Raw genomic sequence first — 23,102 nt, 5'->3', positions numbered from 1 at the left:
AGACCAAAATACTTCGTCAGGCAAGTAAATGTTGAGCGGAATTCTTATGATTCTAGAACAGAGACTGAAAATGCAGGAATCAATGTAAATCATCACCCGTCTCCCAGAAGATTTGAACAAAATCCCTCAAGAAGGCAGTTTGTAAGGTCAGAAAGAACTAATAATAGCGTAAATAATTCGAATTTCAGACTTGGCAATACCCCAACATCTGATAACAGAAGATATAGTAGAACTGGAAATTACAATGAACAACCAATAGAGTATGGTAATGGATCTCATAGTTCACAGGAAAATAGTGTTACAGTAGGAAGCACCAACTTGCAGCGTAATTCTGCAAATATGGAACACCTAACTCCAACTGCTACTACTACCACAAGTGCACATTCTTCTAACTCCTTTAACAACTAAGGCAGGGTGATATGCTCCGATTTACCTTGCCACAAATAAATGCAAAGGAGCTGGATGGTAGTATTAATAACCCTTATTTAGTACATGTGAAGGAATGTCTGAAGGACTATAATAAAATTAAATCTTTAGACGTTACCGGAGATAAAGTTTTATCTGTAGCATTTTTATTAGAATGGTACGATTCTGAGACAGAGTGGATTATGTCAGAAAACGGTACTCCAATACCAAAAATTGAGAATCCAGAAATACAAGGTAAAATTGAGGATCTGTCTTTAAATTGTTTAATTGGTACTGAAAGTCAGTGTAATCTTTAGATTATAAAATTTGGACAATTCTAAGTTCCATTACACCAGGAGCTAAATTAGAACAATTAGAAGGAATACAATTGGCTTGCTTTGCAGGAGAACAACGTATAAAGGTAATGGGTTTCAAATATGTAACAGTTCAAATCGCAAATGAGTTTTTCCACATGGGACTGTATATTGTTAAACAGTTACACGCTGATTTAATTTTGGGTTCGCCGTTTTTATGGCAATATAAGGCAATTATAAATTACAGCAACGCAACCGTCATGCTCTCGAATTCATTAGGTCAGGAAATAATTACTCCGTTTTTAGTGCAATCTGAAGAGAGTCTTCCGTCAATGAAGGGAATAGCACGTTCTTGCAAATTACCAATTTCAACCACTTCACAAATTGAAGGAACATCTGACATCGCTTCGGAGGAAGATATTCGGCATGCAGCGTACATGAACAATACTCTTCCATCTGATTGTTTGGATCAGTCATTTCATCTTCTTCTGGAATACTAAGTTTTATTTTCTGACAGACCTAAAAAAGCAAATGTGGAAGCTTACGATATACAATTGAATACTGATGTGCCAATAATAGCACCCACTTACCCTCTTCCTTATGCTAGACGGGATGATATGGAAAGAGAATTACAAAAATGGCAACAGTGGGCGTCATACAAGAAAGCACATCTCCCTATAGGAATCCACTCCACATAGTCCCAAAGGCGGGAGGTTTATGGAGGCCAGTGGTCGATTTCCGTAAATTAAACCAACACGTAATTTCTCCGATGACACAGGTAGAGCCTATCTCAGAATTACTACAAAGATTGAAGGGAGCAAAATACTTCACATCTATTGACCTTAGTTGCGGTTATTTTCAGATTCCTTTGACACCAAGGTCGTTTAAGTTTACGGCATTTTCTTATAGAGGTATTTTGATGCAGTTCCAATTTTTGCCATTTGGAATCAAAAGTGTCGTGAGTGTGTTCGTTGATAGAATGCATAAAATATTTGGCAATCATACAAATTCTTTCCTGATTGTTTATATTGATGATATTTTAATTTTCTCTCCATCAATTCAAACACACTTAGAACATTTACGTTATGTTTTATCAACTCTGAAGACAGCTAATATGTCTATTAAATTGTCGAAATGCAAGTTCTTCCAAACTGAAATACATTTCCTAGGCCATGTGATTTCTGGGGAAACCATTCATATTGATCCTGAAAGGAACCAAGCAATCATGGATTTTCCAGTTCCTCAAAACAAGAAGGCTGTAAGGAAATTTTTAGGAATTGTAAATTGGAGGAGAAAATTTGTTCACAAATTTGCAATGATAGCTGCTCCTTTGTATGATTTACTAAAATAAAATAACAAGTGGGACTGGAAGGAGCATCATCACCAAGCTTTGAATGATTTGAAACAGCTAGTTAAGTCTCCTGATGTATTAGCTCAACCGGATTTTATTAAAATTTTCCATCTTAACACTGATGGAAGCAAAGTTGGAATTGGAGGAGTTTTATGGTAGCTATCAGATGAAGATAAAACGTTAGTAATACAATATGTTAGCAGAGTATTGCGTGGTACAGAATTAACTTATTCAACTCATGAGATTGAATGTCTTGCTATCCTCTTTTCAGTAGAAAAGTTTAGTGTTTATCTTAGTGGAAGAACATTTGTTATTCATTGTGACCTTCAATCACTTTCATGGCTGCAGTCTGCTAGAAGTTTAAACCCAAGACTAAACCGCTGGGCATTAAAACTTCAAAGTTTTTATTTTACTGTTGAACATATTCAAGGTTCCACCAATATTGTGGCTGATGCCTTAAGCATCACATCGAAACTCTACGTTAATAATACAAATATCGATCTCCTATCCCAAGATACAATCTCAACAGAACGATGAGCAGTGTCAAAAGTTAAGAATGGCGATAAACAAAGGAGATTCTAAGTTCGAAATCGGAGGATATTTTAGAATGCATGAAGATATCTTATTCTATAAATCTATTGCGTCTGAACACTGGAGAATATTTGTACCTAAAAAAGCTGTGGAAAAGGTACTGTATGATCATCATGATATATGTGAACATTTTGGTTATTCATAAACGTTCAGAAAGTGTTTAAAATTTTTCTTTTGGCCAAACATGAAAGCCAGCATTAAATTATATATGAGAAATTGTCTTGCATGTGCCAAGTCAAAGCAGAGAGAGCAACGTATCACACGAGAAGATCTTCACACATTAACTCCTAAAATACATCAATTCCTTTCATTAGATTTGATTGGTCCGTTACCAGCTTCTCAAGGTCATCAATATATACTAAGTATAGTGGATCTTGCAAGTAAATTTATTATGGTTTATCCTTTTCGTAAAGCTTCATCTATGGAAATTATCAATAAACTAAACCAATCGTATTTTCATCATTATCCTGCATGTCGAATTATATTAAGTGATAATGGTTCACAATTTAAATCTAAGGAGTGGTCAAGTTTTATTACCTCCAAGAACATCAAGCATATATTTACTTCGCCATATTCACCACACGCGAATCCAATTGAACGCTATAATAAAGAGATTGTGCGTTTACTGAGGTTATTTTGCAAGAATAATCATAAATCTTGGACTAAATTTTTGACAAACGTTGTCAAATTGTTGAACAACTCATATTCTGAATCTATTGGTTTTACACCTGCGGAACTATTTTTACATGATCAAGTTGAAGATAATATAATTAATATTGTCGATTGGCCTGAGATTATTGAAGAATTATCCTGGAAGGCAAAATATTTGGAGCTAAAAGAAAAACTCAAACAACGAAGAAATTGTAAAGGTATTCAAACAAGCTCCGGTACCAAAAATATTATCAAAGGAGATTTAATCATGATTAAAAATCATGCTAAGAGCTCTGCTTTAAACAAAACTATCTACAAATTGTATGATTTGTTTATTGGCCCATTCTTGGTAATAGAAGTAAGAAACAATTGTGTGACTGTAGTTTCTCTAGATGGAAAGGGAACAAAAGGTAGACAAAACCTAGAAAACATTAAACCTTTTAATTGTTCCGAGGAGAAAAGAAAGGAGTTGTTAAGAAATACTGATTTATCCTTTTAATTGGACATAAGGGTTGCATTTGTTGTAATTTTGTGCAAAACGAGTTCAGTTGTTTGCATTATGTATTTTATTATCATGTGTAAAGCAGCATGAATTTATTATCTCTGTTCTGTTTATTTATGTTCTGTTGATCATCATATTATCTTTTATGTAAGAACTTATGTTTGGCTTCTATTCTCACAAGCCATATATCTTATCTGTATAGTGTATTTCAATGTATCAAGGACGAGTGTTGACACGAATATAAAAAGGGAAGGAACCAGAGAAATTATACAAAGTGTCTCGCTGGAAGAACTATAAGAAGGAATATATATAATGTAAGTTGAATGTAATGTGGTTCACATTTTTATTGAAGGGCTTCATTTGCACATATAGTTTCAAAGGGAAGAAGTGCACTCGTGAAGAATAAAACCCTTTTAAATGGACATAAGATGGTTATGAAATAGTAATGGTAATGAGATTGCAGTAAAGAAGAAATCTACTGAAGATGGCTGTAAAGAAGATGTGAAAAGAATGAGATTGCTGCCAAAGAAGTAGTAGAAGTAGTGAAGATGATATATTGAAGACGTTACGTTTGAAGAATATATTTCTACATGAAAGTATGATGTCAAGGTTTTCAACCGGAGAAGGAGGCTATTGTAATGGTTCTTTAATTCAAAGACATTTTTTGCAATCATATTTTGTTATTTAGTTTTGTGCATAATCTGAAAAGAATGAAGAAAATTCTGTTGTGCTACTCTATTCAATGTTGATGTTATTTTGTTTGTTATTCGTAACTATAGTGACTGTAGAAATTGGTTAATATACTAATGTGTTAATTAACATTTGAAAAGTTATTTTTATTTAAAATATTTCAACTAACTGCTCCACACTGGGGACAGTTGCAAGATGAAGACTAGAGTATTCCCATGCTTCTTCCTCTTTTCTCACACATATACTTCCATAATATACCATGCGTTTTCTTTAATTCATTGTCGGTTTGAAAAAGTAAATACTGAGATAGCAAACGAAAGGCACAAGAAAGACACTCAAACTGGGTGAAAGTCCCACATTATTGCTTGTGCCCTTTTCAGAGCAAAATCCTGCGTATTTTCCACCTGTTGTGTGCGAAGTTTCTGTGTGCAAAAGTTATGTAATATGTTAAAGTTATACATTGGACCCCTATGGGGGTAGGGGGTCTTCCAGGTTTCTGCGCCCGTGGTGATGTGATATATGTATATATATGACACTGTTTTCTCACAAGTGGAAAATGGTACCTTTGTTACAATCATGCAGTCATAACTTTTTCCTTATTACATATAGGTTAAATAAACCTTCATCACTGCATTTATCGAGAAATTCTAACCTGATTTGATTCTAGTCTGACTGCCACGTGGGAGACCCGGGGTGGGTGATCTATGGTCGGAATTTTTCCGGCTTTGTCCCCACATAAAACGTATCCAGGGCCCACCCAGCCTCAAATCAAATGGTACCCAGTGGGGGAATAAAGGGACCGGAGCGTGGTGCTGATCACATCAAAAATATGTGGGACCCTACCCTCACATACCCTAATTGTGCCTTCATGGCACGGTGCTATGTGCAGAGGAAACTTTAACTTTACCTTTACCTGTATACTCGTTTCTGTACGCCTGAGTAACTAAGTTTATTTTTAAAATACGCAAACCCTCTACTATGTCAATGTAGCCCTAAAGGCTTACTTGTCTCGCCCCCCACCCTCCAGCACTGCGGGGTTTTGCGGCTTGTAGATCCGGCACTGGGCACAATACAGGAACTAGTTTTAATCGAAAGCATAAGTGGTTCTACAGTTTTGAAAATTCGATATTTTTAGTTTTATGTGAGAGACCAAACAACAATTCCACATAACTTATAAACCTTTCTCTTGAACAAGGAACATAAAATTGAATAAGATAATAACTGCGTATTTCAGTATACACTAGCTATATGAAATGTAAAGGAGACCATGAAGAACAATTTGTGCTGGATATTCATCTATGTGGCGAATCGAGTGGAAAAGTCTCCTCAAGGATATAATAACAGCAATAATAATTATAATAAAAATAGCATTACTTTATTTTTATAAGATTTTAATAGCTATTGCATAGTAATATTCATGTCATTGTTATATGTATTATTAAAATTTTATCAATGACCTGATCCTGATCCCTTCTAAAGATTTCTGGTTACACCCCGCGAATTTTTTTCCTGTCTACGGCCATGTCTACCTGAGAGGTAAAATTCTAGTGATTTTACCCACGTGTAAATAGAATCATCTGAACTAAGCCGTCCTGAATAAACCTAGGGGAAAAGTTTCCCTCACGGAGAACCTTGGATAAGATAATAAAATGTCAGGTAAATAATGATAATATTGATGAAAAGATTCTCTCGGTCTATCGACCAGGTGAGTTGTGGAAAAGACTCCAAGCTTTTAAGAGCTAACGTCTCTCTCATCTTCAGGGTAGAAGTGACGTAGAGTGAAGTTAGCTCTCGAAAGCTTGGAATCTTTTCCACAACTCACCTGGTCGATAGCCCGAGAGAATTTTTTCATCATTGGTCGCCAGGAAAGCTTCAAGTCTCACTTCAATGATAATATTATTGTACCAACATTCTGCCAATTATTTTTTTGGCGGGGGAATGAGGCAGGAATTTTCGTTCGTCAATGAACTTTCTTGGAAGTCCCGGTGACAATGTTGATTTGTGCAGTGCCCTAGGATTTGTATCCTTAACAACTTGGACACAATTCGTCCAAATATCAACACATTTGTTTCAAAATTAACGTTCTGAGAAATTTTCTGAAAAGAAAATGATCACATAAAATCTTATTGAATTTGTAGAAATGCTCATAATTTAATTTTCATTTGAAATTCCAGGAAACAAGAAAAAACAATTTCTAATAGTCGTCAGAGCAATGTACGTGCTAATTCTTTTTCGCAAGCACAAATTTCCCTTGTGTTGAAAAAAATTTCTTCGCTATATACAAAGGTTCAGATCAACACCTACAATACATAATAGATTTTGTTTATTAATGATTGTTATAAAATTTTTAGTGACGCACATTATATCTCTCCATTTTGTAAAACAGAAGGCAAAGGGGGTAAGTGGAAGTGAAATCAATCACCATGAGATACGCTTCCAAATTCTTCAGCTATTCTCCTCATGAAGAGAAATAGTAGAGGTAAAGCTAACAGAAACAGCCTCTGACATACATATGTGTGTGTGTGTTTCCGTTCTGTTGTTAATAATCTCTTAACGTTTTAAAAAACATATTGTTTTCCCTTGACTTGAAATTGATATAAAATTCTCTTCCAATTATTATCATCACTGACAGAGACTCATACTCATACAAAGGGTGCCAAGGATACAATTTTTGGATCCTGGGATCGCATTTAAGAAATTCTGAGGTTACATTTGAAATTGTCTTGGGGATAAGAGAATTGAAGACGTGTACAACGTATGAAAATGAAACAAAGAATATTGTAGAGTAGGAGAAAATAACAGAAGTACAATACTATGACTGAAGAAAGATATTAAAACCATAAACATCTCACTTACTTATAAAAAGGGGGTTATGTTTCCCCTGAGAGAGAACGAGAAGTACAACTAATACTGAGAGAATTATACAATATACTGGGAAAATCAGTTACTTTGTATTTCCAGCGATTAGATACACAACCACTGGGTTTTACGTTACTGAAGTTTTAAAAATAAGTTCCATTTGTGTGTTTTCCGTTCTTAAAATAGTCCAAATACTTTGTAACTTTACAAACATGATAAGAGAACATTGTAATTTGATTTTCGTACTCTAGACTTTCGAAAACAATCGCTTATTATAAATTTATATCTTCGAGATAAGCTCTTTACTTGAGAGATAGGCCAACAACAACAAGATACGCCAATTTTCACCTTCGATCCCAGACACCTTGTATAAAAGGATCACCGTGTGCTGTTGAAGGCACTTTGACTTCTGCAAGTAGAACTAATTCAAGGTAAGTTGAAAATATTGCATCTGTTCCATACAGTCCTTAGGACACTTGGTCTTGAGAAATGTTCTCGTCCGTATAATACTTGAAAAGTTTTGAAGCTGTTCGTAACGATACTTTACACTTAGAATTGATTGCACTGTTGAGATAAAATACTCGAGAAAACTTACGCTAATTGTGGATCACTAAAGTGAATGCTGAGTTGACCACAGCAACACAACATTCACTTTAGTGATCCACAATTAGCGTAAGTTTTCTCGAGTATTTTATCTCAACAGTGCAATCAATTCTAAGTGTAAAGTCAAACTACAGTCGTAGGATTTTCGACCCGTTATGATCTGTGAACTAAACGGCCGGCCCCCGTGGTTAGGACATCGCGGTACGACGCCAGGGGTCCCGGGTTCGAATCCTGGCCTGAGCATGGATGTTTGTGAGTGTCCATTCATCAATTTCATCATGTCATCACTCATCCCCATCTTCGCAAATTAGCCAAAAGTGGCACAAAAAGCGAAGCAAATAAAGCAAATCCATCAATCAATCTAAACTAAATTAACAGTCCATTCAGAGCCATGAACTGTAAGACGGATTTCATTCGGTTACTCGTGGTCAGCGCATCCAGCCCCATCGCAATTATTTTCTCGCTTTCGAGTCCGGAGACCGATATTTCTCTTCAAATAGCTCCCGATTTGTCCTCACGATGTGCGTTATGCTTTTAAGCTACCAAATCTCTCGAATGGGTTTTGTTTCCTTTGCTAGAGGGAGCCAGCTTACGAAGCAGTTAACCGAGCAGGAAGAATCATTGGCCATAATCACACTTTTAACATTGATTGATTGATTTGGCTTATTTTAATTTCTTTTTGCCACTTTTGGCTCTTCGCAAGATGAGTCATGATAGCATTGATGAAGGGACACTTACAAAGAACTACCATGACAAGGACAGTATTCGAACACGGAATCCTTGGTGTTGTAACTTCTGTGATCACCAATCCGCTACGGCGGTCTGTTAATATATTGCAAGCTAATTTATCTTAATTTTGCTTGAGTGAAGACGGAAAACGAAAACGAATAATAGTGTTGTAAATGGCAACATTCTTTTCAGAAGCGTTCTGCAGGACAAAGATATTTAACTGAAAGAGTAAACGTTACAAGTGTAATAACTGTAATAACAATCAAATTTGCAACTTCGCAAGCCAATGTAGGCACTATTTTTCCAGTGCTCTGATAAAGTACAATAAGCAGGAAATCAAGACATCAGCTTTTAGATTACACAAACCAATAAAACGATACATGTGAGCACACAATAATATCTCAAATTACTACCTTTTCAAGATGAAGTACGCTCTGGTTTTCCTGTCTGTCCTCGGACTCTCCTTCGCTTGCGACCTTGCACCAGCATGGGACGCCATCCTCTCCAACGTCGACCTGGATGGCGCCAAGGCCTGGCTCCTCGACAGCTTCGAGAATGACCCAGACGGCCAGAGAGTCCTCGCCTACTTGCAGGGTGAAGATGCCACCGTCATCCTCGACGCAGTCTGGGAGGAACAGGCTGTCAAGGATGTGAGTATCTATCTGTAACATTTGGCTCATTCTCTATAAGATTTTTGCAAGTCAAAGATAAAGTAGATTGCTTCAAAATTGATACATTGAGTTAGAATGAAGTAATTCATTTATCCAATTAGTTAATTTTCAACTTCTTTACTTCCAGCTGGTTAACTGGATTGCCGACTCCAACGTAGACATCTACGGAATCATCAACGGAATTCTGAGCGCTCTTGGCCGCCCCACCATCAGCCCTGTAGCTCTGAAGCACAAGGCTATTCACCCAAGGGATCTCGCCAGCTGGTTCGACCAACTGGGACAGTTCATCGACGGTCAGGGCATCGTCAACACCCTCATCGATCTCTTGGGTAGTGACCCATGCGCTGGAGAACTCCTGGAACGTCTCTCCTCCCCAGAAATCAACGCTGTCGTCCAGAAGGTACGAGCCCTCCCCGAGCTCCAGGATCTCGTCGCTACCTTGGAAGCCGAAGGCATCGACGTTCAAGGAATCTGGAACCAGATCTGCGCCATCTTGAACTGGTGCGAATAAAAAGCTTTCGTTGATTCTACGTCATTCCATCCACCAAGGAAACCATGCTTGTTACTTCCAATAAAGATAAATGAAATATATCTCTATTTCTTTCCTTTTTAACGCCGACTAGCATGTTTAAGTAAATAACATATAGTCAAGTTGATGTTATTTCCAATACACACTTTTCCAGAAATGCATTCTAACTATACGTGATTAATTTTTTTTTACTTTGTAGTTGATACGTTCTAAAGCACAATTATTTAGACGCGTCGTATTATTATACTATTAATATTAACTTAATAATACTCAGCGGTGAACGATGAGACTCGGTGAAGTACACAGACTCCTCTCAGGTACAGGGATAGTGTTAGGCAAAGACAATATTCACAGCACAGAGAAATAAAACCACATTACTGCCGTATGTATAAACTGAAAAGTTTTATTCTTTATTTATTGCAATTATAATGCAACTATACTTGAGACGAAGGCGAGGATTTCGCTTTGTCAATGAATTGACTCAATTAAAACGCATAAAACTCAATGCGTGGCTATCGGCAAGCCTATGATCACATAGACCTAGCTTTGCGCCCCGAACTACCACACCAAGAGATATGCAATGATAACTGAGCCAATATTTGCTCTTTAGCCTTTTATTTCCAAATTAATCTTTAGGCTAACTTTATTATTTGACGTAGAATGGTTGCAGTATTGTGCGTATCATCAATGCATGGCTATCGGCGTACCTATGTTCACATAGGCCTAGCTTGCGCTCCGAACTACCATACCAAGATGTATGCACAACACCGAGGAGTTCTTTTTAAGTTTAAAAGCTTCGTCGATCCGTGGCGAAAAAGTGTGATGATTCTTACGCGACATCCTCGCTTTTATACTATTTTCGAGAACACAGATTAAAGTACAGATGAATCATTCACTATCTACAAAAGGATACTATCAACAAAACTGACATCTATACATCTTTAGAAATACAAATTCGTATAGTGCACTCTTGCAAACAAAGATACATTAAATTACCTATAATGTAGCATAAATACAATAAACGATAAACAAAAGATATATATTACAAACAAGGTGCATTATTACATATAATAACAAAGAAATTACGCTTTCGTTTACAAAAATAAATACATTAGTGACATATCTTCTACTGGTGACGTCACATAAAAATGTGGATCATATCATAGTGCTGAAGCAATTATTCGTTTTATGTTTCCATAATCAGTTTTCATAAGTTGAAAACTGCCCTTCAGTATATTTGTAAGAATAAAAAGGAAAGAGGATGTTCTTTTACAACGGATTGATTTGTTTTTGCATTAACACATACGTGATATTGGAAGGAGTTTATGTAATATTCCAGAATATTTTCAAATGTCAAGGTGTGTCACCTAAGTTTGTTACGAACTTGATTCTTATGGATGGATTCGACTATCGTGGAAAGTTTGGTATCAATTTTCAAATAATACGTATTACATTCAAACAGCTCTTTTTAACGGTGTAAATTGATACCAAACTTTCCACGATATTTGTATTTAATAGTATGGTATTCTTCTGATTTGGTAATTTTAGTAACGCATTGCACCTTTAACCGTAACTATAAACATGGATCACTAATGATGATTGAATGACGAATGAACACAAACTTTAATGAATAAAAAATTCGAGAGCATAAGTTTAAGCAGTGTTAGCGATATTTGCTTTGAGGTTTCCCTGCAGAACTACACAAGGGCTCCATAACTTTCCTCTGTAGTTTCCACTACGTAAGGTTTGTGCACATAAAAGATCTAATTCAAAGCAAGGAAAATAAAAATATTATTATTATTATTAATAATAATAATATGGCTATAACTTATGTAAACGCACGGCCATGAAAATGGGCGGCTGGACGGAATTGCGTTGGTGCCATATGAGAAAAGCAAAGCGAGAGCAGGACACCGTGTGGCAACGTCAACTGGGCTACGTTGCCTTGTTCGAGCGTGAGGCCGACCTCTCTCCGGGCCACTTTTGTGTCATCCCTGACCTTTCGAGCAAATACTGTAAGTTAGCGTCACATGTATTGCGAAGATCAACTCTACGACGAGACCGTTCATTCTGTCAAATCTCCGGTGTTGTGCTCCGACGTGGCAATAGCGCGAACTTCTGCCAACCGCCTAATTTCATGCGTGCCGTGCGTTTAGAGCATAATGAATACTGAACTATTGGTAGTGGTATTTGAAAAGTATGCAGTTGAAGGGAAATTCCAGTAAACAAATCTTGAAGCATGAGAATATTATATAATATATAAAATTTCCCCCAAAAGTAAAACGTTAGGAACCACAAGGGGGGTGTAGAAACCAGAGGGGTGAGTTGTCCCTCACCCTCCTTTAAATAGCACCCTGAATGGAAATAATAAGGTAGTATCGGACTCTACTTTTCGGAAGGTACACAAAAGTAAACCTCTTTTTTACGTAGTACATCCTGGACTGCATTGTTGCAGACAAACGAGGCTCTGGCGTCTGGACTCACATGCAGTATAATTCTCTGTAGTTTTAGTGTTGGGTGTTGTCCATTTGTGATTGCCCTTCAACCATTCACCTTATTACCACTAATCTTCGCGTTTAGTCAAACTGTAAGAAAAGCGGAGTAAAATAAACCAAATTAATCAATTAATTGAACGTAGAATATTTTTGAATTTAGTGTATGCATTGTTACAACTGTTAAATTATTTATGTTGAAAATCCTTTGTTTGACACTGAGCAAACCAAATGGGAACTCCCCTGATTAATGAACGATTTTTTTTTAAATTGCAGGTCAGCAATTTTTCATATTAATTTTTACATGCATTTGTAGGAAAATTTGTATCATGAATATATCTTTATGGAAACTATATTATTTGAAAAATTAAAAATATTGTTGATATTTCAAATATAACAACGGTTGCTTAATGGTACTCTGTGACTGTGGTACGAAGGTAACCATTTCAGTGGCCTCCTGTACCTCTGCGGGGTCCTTATCTCCTCCATTAAAAATTTTACGTGACAAATATCTGCTTGAAATCATGAGCGAATACTTTGGAATACTTGCTGTAGCACCTACTCTCCCGCTCCATCCTTCACGTGGTCAGCTTTATCCAATCGCAGAAGATGTGATGTAATCTTTTATAAACAAGCCATTCACATCCCATTGAGAAATTGATAGCTTTGTTCGGTAGTTCAAGATCAGTGTTTATATTTGTAAATAAAATTGAAATTGCAGAAATAAAAAAGATTTATAAATCTTCCAGGATAAATAAATAAAATAAATAAAATTTATTATTATTAATGCAATGAAAGTGTCTTGTGTGTTGTCTTGATATAACTTGTAAGCGAAGGAAAGGCAAGGATTCGCGAGAAGAGCAGCCAGCGAGATACATTAAAGTTGTGTTAAGTTATTACTTCTGAACTCCAGGTGTAGGAGAAAAATCATCTTGAGATATTTCTTGCAGTATAAGAATTTCCTGTGGTAGAGAAAAATTAAGGATGTTTTTCATTTACTTAATTTACACTCAGTTGCACGCTTTCTTTTACTAGTTTGGAATTATCCACAAAGATTCCTTTGAATATTCAGGAAGTTAGTACTTTTCCATTAGTAGTCTTAATATTGGTGTTTCCACAATGTGAATTACATCGCGGATTCTAACCCGCAGAAGAATAAATGTGCATTGAGCACAATATTTGTTCCCCAATATTATTCACGAAAGAAACACACATATTTGAGTAGTTTTGTGGAGTAATACATTATCTACGAGTGAATAACCTACAGTGTTCAATTTTACTGCAATGATTTATTATTTAAATTGGATGAATTTGGTCAAATGTAAATCTTTTCAGCAAACTCTTTTCAATAAGGGAAATATTTTTTCTCAACAGTCATAATTTCTTGTGTAATAGGACTGAGATATCTTTGTTAATAATTGGATATGAGAACGATGTTTAACTTCTTCAAAAGTTTTATTTACACATTTTAATGGAAGATTTTACTTCGAAAGTTTCTTAATAATGCTTGACTAAAATTATCCAGTTTTAGTAGTTTCTTGAGAATAAGTGTTCTCAACGGTATATTTTACTTTTCATCCGATAGAAATGTTCATATATAATAATTATAAATTACCATATGTTATTTACTTAAACATGCTAGTCGGCGTTAAAAAGGAAAGAAATAGAGATATATTTCATTTATCTTTATTGGAAGTAACAAGCATGGTTTCCTTGGTGGATGGAATGACGTAGAATCAACGAAAGCTTTCTATTCGCACCAGTTCAAGATGGCGCAGAGCTGGTTCCAGATTCCTTGAACGTCGATGCCTTCGGCTTCCAAGGTAGCGACGAGATCCTGGAGCTCGGGGAGGGCTCGTACCTTCTGGACGACAGCGTTGATTTCTGGGGAGGAGAGACGTTCCAGGAGTTCTCCAGCGCATGGGTCATTACCCAAGAGCTCGATGACGGTGTCGAGGACGCCCTGGCCGTCGATGAACTGTCCCAGTTGGTCGAACCAGCTGGCGAGATCCCTTGGGTGAATAGCCTTGTGCTTCAGAGCTACAGGGCTGATGGTGGGGCGGCCAAGAGCGCTCAGAATTCCGTTGATGATTCCGTAGATGTCTACGTTGGAGTCGGCAATCCAGTTAACCAGCTGGAAGTAAAGAAGTTGAAAATTAACTAATTGGATAAATGAATTACTTCATTCTTACTCAATGTATCAATTTTGAAGCAATCTACTTTATCTTTGACTTGCAAAAATCTTATAGAGAATGAGCCAAATGTTACAGATAGATACTCACATCCTTGACAGCCTGTTCCTCCCAGACTGCGTCGAGGATGACGGTGGCATCTTCACCCTGCAAGTAGGCGAGGACTCTCTGGCCGTCTGGGTCATTCTCGAAGCTGTCGAGGAGCCAGGCCTTGGCACCATCCAGGTCGACGTTGGAGAGGATGGCGTCCCATGCTGGTGCAAGGTCGCAAGCGAAGGAGAGTCCGAGGACAGACAGGAAAACCAGAGCGTACTTCATCTTGAAAATGAAATAATATGTTTGTAGTAATTGCTAAATTATCTTTCATAATGTATAGTTTTGGTGCTGGTTTGACTTGTATGAAACCGGTTTATTGAGATCACGTGTATTTTGGTGCATCGCATATGCTCAAGTAATTTAACCCAATAAATTGAATTATTTGGAAGTTTCATATCTTACAATAGAATGGGCGTTGAAATTGGTGATTTACTCTCCAATATGTAATGTGGTACCAAGGACGTATTTATGGGGTCCAGGGGGTCCGTACACCCTCGAAAGATTTTTCAAATACTAAAATTAAATAATAAAAAATATAATTCGTTTAGCCGTTGTTGTATAATTTCCTCTGAACTTATTGGAAGACAAGGGTTAAGTATATTGTGATCATAGGGCTTTGAAGGACACGAAGGACGTATTTATGGGGTCCGGACCCCGTCTACCCGAAAGACTTATTAAGTACGAAAATTAAATAATAAAAATATACTCGTTTAGCATTTGTTGGAATTTCCTCTGAACTTATTTGAACACAAGGATTATTGGATCATACGGCTTTGAAGGACAGGAATGACGTATTTAAGGGGAGTCCAGGGTCCGGACCCTCCGAAAGACTCACCAAGTACTAAAATTAAGTAATGAAAATATTACCATTTGTTGCATAATCGATGGTTGTTAATTTCCTCTGAACCTTTTAGAAGGCAAGGATATTTGGATCACACGTCTTTGAATGACATTACAAAGAAGATTTATGTACGCTACTACTCAAAATAATATGCATAAAATATTAATCAGAAACTTACTTTTCTCCATCTATATGTAACATCATTTTTGTTATTCGATAAATATTCAATTATTCATCTATTTGACATTAATTTCATTTGCTAGGGCACTTGTTTTATGTAAATTATTCCGATCTTAACTACAGGTAAGCTACGTAATGAATATGCACTCTTATATCTCTGTTCTTATACATTATTTTTACCTAATCGTGTAATAATAATATGTTAATTTATGTATTGTAATTAGTATTAATTTGATTTATAATTATTTTAATATAAACATTATTATTATTTTTACTACTACTACTACTAATAATAATATTATTATTCCTGAGACACTTGGTTCGGACCCCCCCGAAACATATTTCTAGATACGTGCCTGTGTGATACATAAGAATATTCGTGTGGTGTACAGTAGAAATCTAATTCTACCTTCTGAATGTTATCGTGCTGAATTTCGAGCAAAGTACAGGTCCATCGTTAGTTAATAATCATTTCTAGCGAAATTATATGTGTTCATCTGAAGACAAGAGGAGAGGGTTTCTCTCGAAGGTTGTGTTTTGAGAAGAAGTAGAAGTACTAGACAATGGAGGAGTCCAATAAACATTACATTCTTCTCTGAGACATACCAATTAAATTGTAAATTGCATTAATAAGCATGCCGTTAATTTTAGAAATCAATTAGAATTATGTAATGAAAAATTGTAATTCAATGATTTGTGTATTAATATAAAAACATTAGATCGCTTATAGTAATTTCACCACAACTTTCCCAATTATATCATTAGAGATCAGAGATCAGATATTAAAGGGAAGTCCTTTTTTATTTTTCAACACGGAATAAATGACAACATTGTTGATATTATCTTATTATTTTCCACCAACAAGATTACATAGTTCTGAATTCCCCTTTTTTCATATTTTTAGCCCACATTCTCTTTTTCCCCCTTTTTAAAAACATTTTCCTTTCTGGTCCCTTTATTGACTAGTTTTTCAGCCTACATTCCTTTCCCCCTTTTGAAAAGACATCTTGCTTGGTTCCTTTATTGACAAGATATCAAATATTGTATACGACTGTTTATGCCCTGAACAAAGCATTCAACAATTGTCTATTTGGTGAAGCTTAGAGGAAAGAAAGAACAAGCGCCTTCTACCTTACCTTCCCTCCATAAGTGTTGGTTGGGAGTACATTGCAGCGATTGTTGAAACAATGCGATCTGGGCTTACACACCAACAAACGCATTGTAAGCGGCACGCCTTTGGGTTGAAAGTGTACGTCTCTGCTAGACTTAGGCTTTCATTGTGAAGTTTTTTAGAATAGTTTTAACTTAACGGTGTGACATGACGACAGTATTGAGTGTCACTGAAATGGGGAAGCCAGGTACAAGTGGTAGCAAGCTATGGAATGCGGCAAGCTGTTCCAAGGAAGATTTATTCGAAACGGATAGTAAGTTTTTTCGCTGTACTTTACCATAAAAAAGAAAGGAAATGAAAAAGGACTATAGTTTATTTTTGTATACGAAATTTAATGTATCCCATTTTATATGTGAACGGTATATATTGCGCTTTCATTTAAAATAGTATTTTTAGTGGAGTGCAAAAAAAACTATAGTTCTTTTTTCTCCTTTCTTTGGCAATAATTTTACCCCTTTTTGTTCTTTTTAGAGGATTTTTTTCCTTTAAAATCCGGTCTCAATTTGGTTAATTAATATTTTAGATCGGGACTTATCCAAAAATATGTCACCGGGAGATAATTAAGGGCCAACTATGTTTCTTTTGTTTAAATAGAGGCGTGTATGAAATTTACCTGCACTGTAGCCTATATGTATTTTTTCGACTAGGCTTTCTTTCTTGGTGGTGTTCAGTTTAATTGGGATGTTATTCCCATCTCAAAATTTTCCTAAAATACAGCGCCCACTGTTAACCTTCAGTTTGTAATAATAAATGTGCTGTGTCCCCTATATTCGCAATGTTTTTATTACTCTGTTATCCGATGTAAATTTGCAGATCTTTCTAAAATAATTAATTAAATGTTTGGTTATTTGTTGGATAAAACTGTGGAATTCGACTTACCTTGAATCAGTTCTACTTGCAAAAGTCCAAGTGATTTCAGCAGCAAATGGCAGACCTTTTATACAATCCCAGACGGTGGCTGAGGTTCAAGGTTTCATGCTGCATATCGCAGCGATTATCTATCATCATTTTACTCAAGAGGTTTTTCCCGTATCTGTGATCAGATATTAATTATATAATAAGTGACTCGGATTCATAAACAATACAAACACTGTTTCCTTATCATATTTTTGAAAGTACTGTGTTTACTGGATCTGGTTTTCCAAAGATTATACTAACCAGGTTCTTCCATATGTGACAGTTATTTTTAAAAAGAAACATTAATTAAAGTCTACGTGGAGAGGCTTTTTAGGCGATTTTAAGTTACAGCAATAACTATAATTGGGTAGATATTAAGACTAAAACAATCAAGGAAAGTAACTCGACAGGCAACCTAGAAGGTATATGAATTGCAATACTAAGTGCTAACACAAAAGGATTGACGTTATATTAAATGACAAAATTATCGTCTCTAATCCCATGTTTGTCTTGGTTTTTGTTGTGGATTACAGTTGATATCAGTGCCATGGAAAGGAATTTCGAAGGTTGCAACATAATGGGTTGTAACCTGTGATGTGCGTCTACGCGTAAACAACGATTGTCTACATTCTACGTGTAGACAATGTAGACTATGTAAACTATATAATCTACGTCGATGACATAATAAACGTAGACAACATGGCGCTCGGCGTTCTTTGTGTAAGGCACGCTCATCTTTCTAGAAGCAGCAACCAGCATCAGCAGGTGGACATAGAGAGCGTGAAGTATTCCACTGTCCAGAAATAAGTGTTTTAAGTATTTATTTACGTTCACCCAATTCACTAGGTATTAATTGAACTGCAAAATTAACTTGTCGCGAAACACTCCAAAAATTCGCTGTCCGTAGAATGATAAGATTTGTTTTATGTCTATTTCCACCATTTCACACGTGGAAAAAATGCTTTAAAGACATGCACTTTCCTATGCAGTAACAAGACCAAAAAAAAATTTAGCCTTTCCTTTTGTGAGTGTAAAAAATAATGTCAGTTTTCATTACGGCTGTCATTTGTTTTTCTTACGATTGTCCATTTTCCTTTCGTTAGTAAAAATTCGATAACTTTGATTACGTCGGATGGTCTTAAGTTGGTTGTAGGCCCAGATTACAGGCATGTTTGAAGAAAATAGTACTTTCTCTTTGAAAGACCACTCGGATTTCTTTCTTCCCTGTTGTTTGCATTGTCTACAGTAGACTATGTAAACTATAAGCCAATGTAATCTTCGTGTAGATTACGCGTAGACAACGCATGTAGACGTAAACTTATAGTCTACGGCACATCATTGGTTGTAACGCTGTGTTTCTTCAAGATATCAAAATCTAAGTTCTCCAAGTCCGTTCTGTTTGTCCATGCCCATTACCATCCAGAGTCCATCTTAACAGTAAAGGGTATACCAATGTAATATTAATTACGTTCTTATCAAAGTAAGTTTTTAAGCTTGAAAAATGTTCCGATACTTGATAAGGCTTAATTTTTAAAAAGGACACATACCACATACATAGGGTTTACCAGATGTCCCGTATATACGGGATTGTCTCCTTTTTAAAGAAATGTCCCGGTCTCCCAGAAAATGTTCTCGGGACGCCCATTTGTCCCATATTTAGCTAAAGAAAAAACAAATTCAAATTTCAAAATCATTTTATACAACAACAAATGAATAACAATTTATAACTAACGTAATTGGATACCAATTACCATTTACCACTCAAACCTCATATTAACATTGGCGTAGAACTGCTCATTGTCGATTGTCGATATGTCGAATAAGAAGCGACTCACGACTGGCATAGGCAGTTCTTGTTCCAATAACGCTATCACTTGTTTCTTTTCTTGGTCAATGGAATCAGAGTGGAGTGGATAATATTCAGGGTTTAGGTGATGTAAAAAGTTTTCTTTTATTTCGTCATGCCAAAAAGGAAGTGTTTTTATAGTAGTGATTATTCTAAACAAAGGTCCTCTTAAAGGACGCCAAGTGTTCACTCAAATATTAATATATTTTGTCAAAATGTTAACAATTCGGCATTAACAATGCTTTAAACTGCAATTGATTTTTGTAATGTTTAAAAATGTTATAAAAATAAATTTAACAGCATCCATGTCTATATGTCCCGTTTTTTTATTTTAGAAATCTGGCAATCCTACACATACACATGCTGAAAAATACCAGGCAGTTATTTTGTGGCATATTACGTATGCGAATATCCAATATGCGAGTTAACTTTTATTAGAATCGTGTGCAGAGAATATATATCAAAAGAGTATCCAATTTTATAGTTTTGTGTGGAGCTTTTGTATTACGTTCCTCCCTTCCCCCACTAGCCGGGATGTATATACATAGTCAATCACTGTAATGGAACCAGGCCTCCCGCACTGGTGCAAAAATCCGAATAAGGTTAATTTCGGAATTCATTTGTTCGTGCATGAATTAACCAGCTACCAGTCGGCACCACCATCGATGCTAAATCCTAATTTTCTTATTAAAAATTTAGTTTATGTATCTATTAATCAATGATGATCACTTGTACGTGATTTTGTATTTTATTAAATGTCTTTCCCTTCTTAAACATGTATAAGAAAAATCGTATTTTTAAAGTCACTAGTTCCACATGACGTAACATCGTTCCATATGATCTGTCATGGACGTACACTAACTATTTTAATAAGGATGTAGAAGAACAAAAAATAAAAACAATGGCTTATTGTGCAGATTTTTATTGTAAAAACTGTCAGAAGAGGAATCCAGAGCTCTGTTCGTGTCCTGTCATATCCTGAAAGGTTAGTTATTTATGAATTCTGTTTGCTCTTTATGTAAAAATAATTTCCATAAAGTTAGTTTCCACGGAGAATAATTCCTAGCATGTCTTCGTATTCTGTATTTTGCTTCATTTGAGTAAAAGGACATGTGTTAAAAAAAACGTCTGAAAGATTAAAGGTTCGATTTTGTAACTTAATGTTATTTATAAGTTACACAGGAGGATAGGAAGCCAACGAGAATAGTAGGAATGACTTGAAGTTTGTTTGAAGTTCGGAAAAGCTCATTTGTGCATGTTATAATGCAGAAAGTTGCAAGTTATCGCGCTCCTATTCGCTTCTGCATGAAGCTTATTTCTTCTAGCATTTAAAACTTTGTCAACATGTAAAGGAGATGAAAAAAAGCGTGTAAATATTAAAGCAATGAAACCTAAGGTAACGGTTCCTATCGTTCTATGATTTTTTTAAAAATTCTCTTAGCAGGAAGACTAATTATCGTAGAATTTTAGCAATCATTGTCACACGAAATTTGAACCTTTCTTAAAGTAATTAGCACTCTTTGGATTTTTTAAAAAAATATTTATGTTGAAAAAACAACTTAAAAATTACCTTACGCAAGCTTGCACGCTTCCCAAGGACAATGTATTTTCCATTGACAAGGGACTGTAAGTATCGTAGACTAGTGGGAATTAATGTAGAAGTAAATCGGAACCTTAGTAAAATGAATTTAGGTAATTTATTTATAATGCTAAGAGAACCAAACCTGGCCTGCCTAACCTATCTACGAAAGCATACATTGAACCAAATCATAAGTAATCACTAGTTTTGGAAACGAAATGAGTGTAACTAACCTAAATGTGAAATATATGCAAAATATTTTACGAACATTTACACATGTGTTACTGTAAAGAACAATCCTTTCTCACTGGTGCCACGGGAGGAAGATTTTGTGTTTCAAATCGCATTTTAATCTATGTGCTTTAATCCAACCCTACAGAATTATGGATGTTACTCCTATTATTAATAATAATATATTTTGTTGATGGAATCATCTAATTATACCTTTTTTTTCATTCATTGTTTTCTGCCTAATTGGCAGGTTTTTCACTGCAATCTCCAGCTTTCCCTGTTCTCTGCCTTACGCTTCGTAATAGCATACGACCCAGTTAATTTAATATCATCCATAAGCTGATATCTCTTTCTTCCACGGACTTTTCTTCCTTCAACCATTCCCTCCAAGGCATCTCTTAGCAGGCAGTTTCTTCTTAGACAGTGTCCTAACCAGTTTCTTTTCCTCTTCTTGATGGTCTCCAGTATAGATCTTTTTTCACCAACTCTTTTCAGTACGCCTTCGTTTCTTACTTTGTCCGTCCATTTTACACGCTCCATTTTTCGCCATGTCCACATTTCAAAAGCTTCGAGTCGTTTCTCTTCATTTCTTCTCAACGTCCAGGTTTCTGCACCATATAGTGCTACACTCCACACAAAACATTTCACTAATCTCTTCCTTAGACCTATGTCCATGGGTCCACAAAAAACATTTTTTCTTCTATTGAAAGCTTCTTTTGCTATTGCGATTCTCATTTTCACTTCTTGGTTGCAGCTCATGTCACTGCTTATAGTGCATCCGAGGTACTTGAAGCTATCCACTTGCTGGATTCTTTCACTGTTTGCTCTCACATTAATATTACTTGGTTTCCGTCCTATAACCATTGCCTTTGTCTTCTTTACATTAATCTTCATCCCATACTGCTCACAGCTGCTGTTTAACTCTTCTAACATACTATTTATGGTTAATTATACCTGTAGTTAATATTATTGCTGTAATAGCTCTTGTTGTTGGTCATTGGCTTTGATCTGCTAGATGGTATGGGGGATTTTGATTTGTTGACATATTTCCTGTCCTGGTATCTTCTTCAGAAATATGTTGTGTCATAACATTTTTCTTGAAAGCACTCCCAGGAATAGATTCCATGATCCATTTAATGACAATAATTGCATTGTTAGCCAGTTGTAGGTTAGGCAGTAAGCTTCAGGGACTCTTTCTAAAAGATAATGTGGTAAAACTTTGCTTCATATGTTAGGAAGTTTAGTGCAATATCTATAATATTTTTTTATTTGCATTAACACACACTGTATGGTGCCATAAGAAGTAGTTTGGATGAGAAATAATGTGAAAATTGAGTATAAATAAATCAATTGAATGGTGACAAGCTCATAAGATTTTGCGCAATTGTTGAAGGAGCTATCATAGAACGTACCCTTATACATTTGACACTACTTTATTCAACAGATACAGATAGTGATCTAATGCATATTCATTTTCAGTAACTTTTCTTTGTGTTGACACGCTTTGACCTTAGCTCACTAACAACTCTTGCATCTTGGAATTTATCTTTTTTGAGTGACATAAAATGCAGAATGCTTTGTCTTGCATAGTTATATGTTTCTAAAATAATTTTTCGTCTTTTATTTTTCTCGTAGAGATGAGATATAGTTGGAGAAAATATGGCGAAAGGACTTGAGGCACA

At 35.8% G+C, this 23,102-nt stretch overlaps 2 protein-coding genes across 2 annotated transcripts; one reads left to right on the top strand and one right to left on the bottom strand.

Annotated features, from left to right (window-relative positions):
* The first annotated feature begins 7,719 nt into the window (after positions 1 to 7,719).
* LOC145989424 (protein G12-like) lies at positions 7,720 to 9,957 on the top strand. The gene is made up of 3 exons (XM_083124767.1): positions 7,720 to 7,794; positions 9,118 to 9,345; positions 9,494 to 9,957. The coding sequence occupies exons 2-3, from the start codon at positions 9,118 to 9,120 to the stop codon at positions 9,875 to 9,877; spliced, it is 612 nt and encodes a 203-aa protein (XP_082980893.1). The 5' UTR covers positions 7,720 to 7,794; the 3' UTR covers positions 9,878 to 9,957.
* Positions 9,958 to 14,057: 4,100 nt separating this feature from the next.
* Positions 14,058 to 17,842, bottom strand: LOC145989423 (protein G12-like). Its single transcript, XM_083124766.1, has 3 exons — positions 17,747 to 17,842; positions 14,670 to 14,897; positions 14,058 to 14,521 (listed from the first exon to the last, which is right to left on the bottom strand). The coding sequence occupies exons 2-3, from the start codon at positions 14,895 to 14,897 to the stop codon at positions 14,138 to 14,140; spliced, it is 612 nt and encodes a 203-aa protein (XP_082980892.1). The 5' UTR covers positions 17,747 to 17,842; the 3' UTR covers positions 14,058 to 14,137.
* Positions 17,843 to 23,102: the final 5,260 nt, after the last annotated feature.

This window comes from Lepisma saccharinum, chromosome 6 (assembly GCF_977018435.1).
Source record: "Lepisma saccharinum chromosome 6, izLepSacc3.1, whole genome shotgun sequence".
NCBI classification, from domain to species: domain Eukaryota; kingdom Metazoa; phylum Arthropoda; class Insecta; order Zygentoma; family Lepismatidae; genus Lepisma; species Lepisma saccharinum.
The sequence above is the reverse complement of the archived record's forward strand: the minus strand, read 5'-3'. Positions and strand labels throughout refer to the sequence as shown.

Coding starts and splice junctions, on each gene's coding strand:
- LOC145989423 (XM_083124766.1), bottom strand. CDS start 14,897: ATGAAGTACGCTCTGGTTTTCCTGTCTGTCCTCGGACTCTCCTTCGCT. Junction 14,522..14,669: donor AGGAACAGGCTGTCAAGGAT/GTGAGTATCTAT, acceptor CTTTACTTCCAG/CTGGTTAACTGGATTGCCGA.
- LOC145989424 (XM_083124767.1), top strand. CDS start 9,118: ATGAAGTACGCTCTGGTTTTCCTGTCTGTCCTCGGACTCTCCTTCGCT. Junction 9,346..9,493: donor AGGAACAGGCTGTCAAGGAT/GTGAGTATCTAT, acceptor CTTTACTTCCAG/CTGGTTAACTGGATTGCCGA.